Source organism: Tursiops truncatus, chromosome 11, assembly GCF_011762595.2.
Source record: "Tursiops truncatus isolate mTurTru1 chromosome 11, mTurTru1.mat.Y, whole genome shotgun sequence".
Classification (NCBI taxonomy): Eukaryota; Metazoa; Chordata; class Mammalia; order Artiodactyla; family Delphinidae; genus Tursiops; species Tursiops truncatus.
In genome coordinates this window covers 4,106,399-4,115,117 of record NC_047044.1, presented here as the reverse complement: position 1 = coordinate 4,115,117, position 8,719 = coordinate 4,106,399, and the positions used below count along the sequence as shown (strand labels likewise).

At 45.4% G+C, this 8,719-nt stretch overlaps 1 protein-coding gene and 1 long non-coding RNA gene across 4 annotated transcripts in view; one reads left to right on the top strand and one right to left on the bottom strand.

Moving 5' to 3' along the window:
• Positions 1-814: 814 nt before the first annotated feature.
• On the bottom strand, positions 815-6,503 carry LOC141275802 (uncharacterized). The gene is made up of 3 exons (XR_012324144.1): positions 6,000-6,503; positions 3,932-4,079; positions 815-2,915 (listed from the first exon to the last, which is right to left on the bottom strand). It is a non-coding gene; the product is annotated as an uncharacterized lncRNA (long non-coding RNA).
• A 66-nt stretch (positions 6,504-6,569) lies between these two features.
• Positions 6,570-8,719, top strand: part of ATXN10 (ataxin 10) — a 151,637-nt gene continuing 149,487 nt past the window's right edge. For all 3 annotated transcript variants that reach the window (XM_073788075.1, XM_019944606.3, XM_019944614.3), the window contains exon 1: positions 6,570-6,838. In XM_073788075.1, the coding sequence (XP_073644176.1) occupies positions 6,723-6,838 (116 nt within the window). In that variant the 5' untranslated portion in view covers positions 6,570-6,722. The remainder of the gene's footprint in view (positions 6,839-8,719) is intronic.

Below are 8,719 nucleotides of genomic sequence, written 5' to 3'. Positions count from 1 at the left end.
ACCATTTCTAATACTCTTCCATCTTTTTAGGATTTGCATTTCTATCTGATAGCATTTCCCTCAGCCCAAAGAAGCTCCCTCAGCATTTCCCATGGTGTGGTTCTGTTGGAGAGGAATTCTCTCAGTTATGTTTTATCTTAAAACGTCTTTGTTTTCATTCTTGAATGATGTTTTTTCCAGATACAGAATTGACAGTGTTTTCATTCAGTAAAGAGGTCGTTCTGCTGTCTTCTGGCCTCCATGGTTCCTAATAGGTCAGCCGCCCTTCAGATCATTGTTTTTCTGTGTCTAATATGTATGTTTCCTCTTGGCGCTGTCGGTGTTTGCTCTCTCGTTTCAGCCTTCAATAGTGTGATGTGTCTTGGCATAGGCTCTTTGTGTTTATTTTGCTTGGTGCTGGTTTAACATTTATACCTGCAAATTTCCATCTTTCGTCAGCTTTGGAAAATTTTGGCCATTATTTCTTCAAATATTTTGCGTGTGTGTGTGTGTGTGTGTGTCTTGTTCTCTCTCTCCTATCCTCCTGGTATTGCAATTACACTAACATTTGAACATTTGATATCCTCTAACAGGTCCCTGAAATTCTGTTCCTTTTCTTCCCATGTTTTCTCTGTTCTTATTCTTGGAAAATTGTTTTCTCCCCTTCCTCCTTCCCTCCCTCCCTCCCTTCCTTTTTTGCTCTCTCTTCCTTCCTTCCCTACCTCCTTTCTTTAACTTTCTTTCTTTTCTTCCTTCCTTTCTCTTTCTTTGTTTCTTTTTGTTTCTTCCTTCTCCCCTTTATTCTTCCCTCCCTCCCTCCCTCCCCTTCCTTCCGTTCTTTTTCTCTTTCTTTCTTTTCTTCTTTCATTTATTTACCTATTAATCTATCTCTTGATTTGATGTCACTTACTCTTTTATCTTCATGTCTTCAAGTCTACAATTTCCATTTGGTCTTTTTTTTACATTTGTATTTCTCTGCTGAGATTTACCACTTTTCTCCTGAGGTTTTTATTCATTGAGGTCTGTTTTATTTTAATTCATTGAATTTAGTTATAATATTTCTTTAAAATCTGTTTCTGTCAGTTCTAACACCTGGCTCATTGCATGGATGGATTTAATTGGTTTTCTTGTCCATTTTCTTTTTCCTCGTTCCTTTCAGGTAGCTTTTGGATTGTTACCTGATGTGAATATTAAGTTGGAGAGATTCTGGGTTCTGTTATTTTCCTCTACTAAGTGTTAGTTTCATCCTGTGTGGACGTGAACTGGATAGCGCTAGTCTTGCTTCACATTGTTTGTCTTTAGTTGAGTTGCTTTGGGTCTACATCACGTGTGTGTGCTTCAGAGGGCAGTCAGAGGTATGGACAGAATGAATTTGAGGATCCATCCTCTGGCTCTCTCCCTTTTGTGGGTTCTCCCACTCTCCTCAATGTTCATATTTTCATACTTTTACTTTTATGTTTCTACAGGCCAGAAAAGATGCAGGGTTTTCCACATGTGATCCCCATGCTGGATGCACAATATGTAGTCCCAGGATAAAAGCCACAGGTACAACAACTTTCCTGTATGCCTCTCCGTCTCCCCTCCTCCAAGGAGCATGCACTCCTCATAAGAGCCTGTCAGCTTCTGTTCACTCTCAAATAACTTCAAGTGGTTTTTGTGTGTGTGTGTGTGTGTGTGTGTGTGTCATATCCAGGTTTTGTGATGGTTTTTGTGGGGGGTGTGTGTGTGTGTGTGTGTGTGAGGTCTGGTAGGGTCTTCATCCATCTCACCCAGAAGTAGAATCCTGTCATAAACTGGTTCACAAAGAACACTTTGAATAGCACTGGTCTAAACCACTATCTCAACGATGGCTCCCTTCAGAATGGAGTTTGTAAGTTTCCCTTCCATAGTTTTCTGCCTGATGTTTATAATTAAGGGCTCAATAACAGACAATGTCAATGTCAGGGGAAGAATTCCAAGTTCAGGCAGAGAAGGCAGGAGGAGCGTTAATAACATCTGACTATTGTTTGGTACTGATTGACTCAACAAAGTTCATCTGATGTTAAGTAGTCTGGCCTTTACAGATTGTTCTCAATGAATTTCTCTTCTTTTCTGACCTTCAACCTCCTGTGACCTTAGCTGCTGAAAAGTATAAAGCAGAGGAAGTCCTTAGGCAAGAGATATACCTGGGCCTGTGCCCACAGAGGTAGCCTTTTCCCTTCCACTAAAAAAATTGTGTGGGATTCCCTGGTGGTCCAGTGGCTAAGACTCCACGCTCCCAATGCAGGGGGTCCAGGTTCGATCCCTGGTCAGGGAACTAGATCCCACAGGCCATAACTAAGGGTTCGAATGCTGCAACTAAGAGTTTGCATGCCGAAACTAAAGATCTCGTATGCTGCAACTAAGACCTGGCACAGTCAAATAAATTAATAAATAATTTTTAAAATTGTGTTAAAACACACATAATGTAAAATTTGCTATCTTATCTTAAATGTACTGGTCAGTAATATTAAATGCATTCATAATGTGTAACCATCACCACCATCTATCTCCATAATTCTTTTCACCTTGTGAAACTGAAAACTCTATGTGCATTAAAAAAAAAAAAAAAATCCTCATTCTTTCCTCCCCCAGCCCCTGGCCACCACCATTCTGCTTTCTGCTCTATGATTTTGACTAATCATGCAGTATTTTTCATTCTTGCGAATGGCTTACTTCTAAATATATGACAGACACGGGGCTATCATAGCGACATAGACTATCTCACTGAATCTTCCCAACCGCTCAATTAAGTATGTATTATTACTATTCCATTTTACAAATGAAAAAAAAACAAGGCTTTAAAAGGTGGTTACTTGTCCAAAGTCAGGTGCTAAGAGATGAAAGCAGGATTCACATCATCCAAGTTTGTCTGGTTCCAGAGCTCATGCTCTTTACCAGAGGTTGGCAAACCTTTCCTGTGAAAAGCCAAATAGTTAATATTTTAGACTTTGTAGGCCTACAGTCTCTGTCACGACTACTCAACTCTGCCACTGTAGCATCAGAGAGGCCATAGGCAATGTGTAAACGAATGAGTGTGACAGTTTCCAATAACATTTAAGAAAATAGATAGTGGGAAAGATTTGGCTTGCAGGCTGTGGTTTGCTGATCCCTGCTCTTAACAAGTACACTATTCTGTTATTTTTTTCCTTTGATCTCTAAAGATTTCAGTTCCGCGAATATTTATAGCATTGCTTCTAAGCACAAGGCATTGAACTTGGTCCTGAACAGGATGAAGAAGATAAAGTCCCTGCCTTGAGGAATCTCAGATTCGAAAGACAGTACATAAACACGTCTACAGTAGAAGGCTGACTCTGCAAAGTTAGTGCCAAAGAGAGTTGTGGGCTGACTCCGGCACCTAACTAACATGATGTTTCAGTGGAGGGGCTGATATATGGCATAAACTTTCTAGTGAGAGAATCATAGGCAGAGATGGTAAGGACAAGGTTTCAGAGAGAGTAGCCAACACAGGCAAGAATGTTTCTCTCCCCCGTCGCTCATCTTTTGTTCCCTTTACCAGCATTCACTTTCATTGCCAAAACCATACGCACTTTGGTCCAAATATTTTTGCCTTGCACCTCACCTACTTTCTCCCTTGCTTTTCTTGTTCCCCCATTTCTTTTTCCTTTCTTTTTTATTTACTTATTTTCACTTCTTGATTATTGAATCATTGCTGATGCAACTCTTTTGCAGTGGGCTGAATACAAGAACATATCGCAAATTTCATCTGAAGTTTAACTCACCTACTTCTACGTGGTGGCCGCTCATCCTAAGGCGTGATTATGTGCCATTTAAAAAATGCCATTTAGCCCAAGTGAAATATTAACTTAGTTCTGTCAATTCAGCCAGGGTTGATATCCTCTAGTCAATTCCAGGCAGTCAATGACACCCCACTGTTTGACCAATTTAATATCCTTTTGTTTCTTATACTCACCCATACTTCTAGTCTGTCCTGTTAATGTCTCTATTTCTCTTTTAATCTTCTTTATAAATTTTTTCTTCCTCTCTTGCATCCTTCCTCTTTCCTGTACTTTTTGAATTGTTGACCTTCTTCTGGAGGCATGTTATTTCCTTTCTCTTTTCTGAAAATATATTTTAAAAATATCTTTTGTTCATTAACTTAATTGACATTTACTAAGCAATTACCACATAGCCGGCCCTTTTCTAGATACTGGAGATACAAAAGTTTAAAAAAAAAGGACAACAATCTTTGTCCTCATGGAGCTTAAACATTCTGGCAGTTCACAAAATAAAGTAACGATAAATAAATAGGTAAGTAAAGGATATGATATAGAAACTGTTAAGGGCTATGGAGAAAAAGTCCTGAGGACCAGGAATTTGGGTGGTGTGTTACAGTTTTAAAGACTGATAAGGGAAACCCATTAAGAGGTCTTTTGAGCAGATGAAGGAAGTAAACCACACAAGTATCTGCTGGGAGAGCATTGAAGGTGTTCCATGCAAAAGGAACAGCATGTGCAAAATCCTGAGGCAGGAGGGTACATCCCCAGGTGGGGTACAAGGAGGGCAGTGTGGCTGAAGCTCAATGGATGAGGAAGAGGCTAGTAGATGTGATCAGAGTGGGGGAAGGACGAAGGACGTGCCCTATTTAGGGACTCTTCCATTGGAAGAACTTTGGTTCTTGTTCTGAGTGAAATGGAAATCCTTTAGAGGGTTTTGAGCAAAGTGAAATGTTGACTTATAATATTTTTAAAGGATCTAGAATGTAGGGAGGCAAGAGAAGAAGCAAAGAGAGCAGTCAGGTTCATACTGCAATATTCCAGGTAATGAATTTGAATATTATGGGACATGTTTTCTGGAAGAATCAGAGTAGTTACTTTTGTTTTACAATTAAGGATAGAAAACTAAGGGGTAAGGTTTTTTCCTTAATTAATTAATTTTTGGCTGTGTTGGGTCTTCGTTGCTGTGCGTGGGCTTTCTCTAGTTGCAGTGAGCAGGGGCTACTCTTCATTGCGGTGCGCGGGCTTCTCATTATTGTGGCTTCCCTTGTTGCGGAGCACGGGCTCTAGGTGTGCAGGCTTCAGTAGTTGTGGCACGGGGGCCCAGTAGTTGTGGTGCACGGGCTTAGTTGCTCCGCAGCATGTGGCATCTTCCTGGGCCAGGGCTCGAACCCTTGTTCCTTGCATTGGCAGGCGGATTCTTAACCACGGTGCCACCAGGGAAGTCCAAGGGGTAAGGTCTTGATTGGTGACAGTACGTTTTCCTATTCCCTGTTCTTCAGGGGAAAATTGGGAGATTTTGCCCTGCTAGTTTAAGGATTGTTAAACATTTTGAATGGTCTTGAGCACTGCCAGGTGATCTAATGCCTGGCACATAGTAGGTACATAGAAATACTTGTGGAATGAATGAATATGTAGTCAGTTAAATGGGTAAGGCTGAATTACAATATCAGGTGACTTGCTTGTTCATGTTTCAGCTCTCCTGCATACTCTGGTGGTGTTTACTGGGTCTTTAAATTTTATTTAGCAAAGAACATCAAAAGCGCTACGTTATAAACACACACTTACTCTTCCAGTAAAAATGTAGAGGGTACTATTTACATCTTTTAAATGGTTCCATAGCAATTTGTGTAGTCCTCTGTCATAGCAGTAATCAACTGTATTCAATTATGTTTGCATGTCTCTCTCTCAATAGTCTTTGAGTTTCTTCAGGGTTGGGATCGTCTCTTATTGATATTTACACAGGCGTCCCTCTGTATCCATGAGTTCCACATCCGTGGATACAGAGGGCCAACTACGGGACTTGAGCATCCACGGATTTTGGTGTCCATGGGAGATCCCGGACCAATCCCACACAGATACCGAGGGACCACCGTTTGTCCAGCACCTAGCATGGGACTTGGCAACAATGCCTGTTGAAAGGACATATACATGATATGATAAAGCGTGGTGGAAAGAAAACATACGAGTTACCAACACCCCAGAGAAGCCTTGTCTGATTCCTATAAAATATACTCACTTCCCTTAGAAAAACACAATTCTTACCCTACCTATGTAGAATTTAGCTCCTTGACATCTAATTGTATATAAAGCCCTCGATGAGGTGGAACGACGTATTCTCATCCCAAGCAGGCCTGGTAAATGAACTGTTATCGTCAGTAAATGATCAGTACGAATTGGGAAGTGAGCTTCCAGGGTCTGAGACTTGCAAGCTGGAGACAGACTGCTCCAGTTCCGGGTGGGTCGGTGTGGGCACTGGTCAACCCACCCAACCGCAGGATCCAGGTCTTCAGCCTTTTCCGCCGGGGGAGCCTCTGCAGGACTCCCCACCCTTCCTCATACCCCTCCCGGGAGACCCCCTCTGCCCGCACCTCCCCCCTCAGGGTGCCCCTGTCCCAGTGCCCCATCCATACTTCTCTGGGATCCTCCACCCTCCTGACTTCCCCGCCCCCTCAAACACAACTTCCGCCCGCGCCCCCTCCCCACAGGCCGAACTTCCGGCCGGCGCCCCCTCCCTACAGGCGGGACTTCCGTCCGCGCCCCCTCCCCTAACCGAGCCGTTGCGTCCTCCAGCCCGAGGCGAGGCGGGGCGCGTGCCCTCGCGCTCTCCCAGCCCGGCCACGGGCTACAGCGGCGCAGAGGCGGCGGCGGCGGCGGCGGCGGCGTCAGGAGGCGGCGGGCGCGCTCCTCCCCCTTCTGCCTTCCCTCCTGCTCCTCCTCCTGCTGCTCCTCGTCGTCGCCGGCTCGGCCCGAGCTGCGAGCGGCAAGATGGCGGCGCCCAGGCCGCCGCCCGGTAGGCTGTCCGGCGTCATGGTGCCCGCGCCCATCCAGGACCTGGAGGCTCTCCGTGCGCTGACGGCGCTCTTCAAAGAGCAGCGGAATCGGTAACGGCCCGGGCGGCGCGAGCGTCGGGGGCGGCCCGGTGGGGCTGCGGGAGCGGGGCGGGGGCGCGGCCTCTGGGGAGCGGGGCCGCCCCCTCCTCCCGGGACGTCCGCGGGGTGGCGGCCTCCGCGATGCGCCCGAGGGGCCCCGGGCCGCCGATGCCAGGCCCGCGTCCTCCCGCGCCCGGTCCCCGAGGTGCCCCGGGGGGCTGACACCAGCTCCCCGCCCGTCAGTACAGGTGTGAAGCCGGGGTGCAGGAAGGGGGACCGAGCCAAGTGAGGCTTTGGCCGCTTGCTGCCTGTTTGGTTAGTTGAGTCGCGTTGATGGCGCTCCTGTAATGGGAACAGACCCACAGGACGCCGGAGTCAGCATACGTGCTGGTGGGGGAGAGACACGTTACAGATGTGTGAGGTGGGAGGTGGCGTCACTCCATTCGGCCTGTCAGCTCAGGCTTTGCATCCCCAGTGGTGGCCGCGCTTTGTGGAGAGGCCACTTCAATCCTTACTCTGGCATTGAAGGGCCAGATGGCCATTGTCAAAGGTGCCCAGGAGCCTGACAGACCTGGATTTGGTTCCTGGCCCTACAAGCTGTGCGTGCGTTATTGTGCAGTTTTTCCAAGCCTTAAGATTTCTTGCGTAAAAATGGGAGTATAATACATGACTTCATTTCTGAATTGTACAGAGGAATAAATGAAATAAAGCATGTGAAAATATAAAGTATGTGATGCTCTCAGTCAGTGCCTGTTTGATTTTGTTCTAGTCTTTTCTGGGCCTCAGTTTCCACGTCTGTTTAATAGGAATAATGTTGGACAGTACCTTTCTGGGGACATGGTTTGTCAGGATTAAATGAGATAATGCATATTAAATCCTTAGCACATACCTGACACATAGTACTAAGTAACTGCTAGCTGATATTATCCTTTAACACATTTATGGATGGTCCCCCATGTGCCAGGTTTTGTGTTAGGTGATGAAGTTGAAAAATAAAAAGTCTTCTCCTGGAAAGTCCTGTTCTGGGGAACCAGCAGATAGCAAAGAGTAGAGGGAGCATAGAAGTCCTAGAGGTCCTTTTGATCTGAGCACTTCTACTGCCTTAAATCACAGTAAGAAGTGTTGAGCAATTGGAAGAGTGCTAAGAGCCCAGGCCACTGCTCCTTGGGATTTGGGGGAGATATGTTAATTGATATGACACTCTGGGAGATGTGTTGAGTGAGTTACTGCTTGGGCATATCTATACCATGAGGACCCTCCTTTTAGTCAGTAATCAGTTATCTACCTTTACTAAGCACCTACTCTGAAACAGGTTCTTTTCTAGAGGCTGAAGGTGCAGAGATGAATGTGATACCCCCCTTTTTTCAAGCATGTTGGAGTAATTGCTGTGTAAACAGATTGTAATGGGGGGTCTAGACAAGAAGAGGTAGTGGCACAGGGGGAACTGCGGACCTCATGGGTAGATTGGTGGGCCAGGAAAGGTTTTAGATTACTTTGGCTTCGTGGCTTACAGATGAGAGGGCTAATTAGAAAGAACAGTATGTGCAAAGGGACTGTGTGCTGATTTTGCACAGTTTCTGAGTGGTCTCAATGAGATAACATAGGTAAGGTGTATGGTACAGAGGAGATGGTCAAACATCAGGACACTATAACCTGGAGGATAAAATCCGAGACCCCGAGCCAGTTTACAAGACCTTTCTTGACTCTGTCCCGTGAGGGGGGAACCATTGAAGGTTCTTTCAAGGGCATGGCGTGGCAAGATCTGTATATTAGAAAGATCTCTGACTGCCACTGTTGGGGATACATTAGGGTGAGGGTAGAGGCAGGGGACTTTTAAGAAGATGCAGAAGCCCAAGTGAAAGAGAAAAGTGCCTGAATTTAGGATGTTATCTA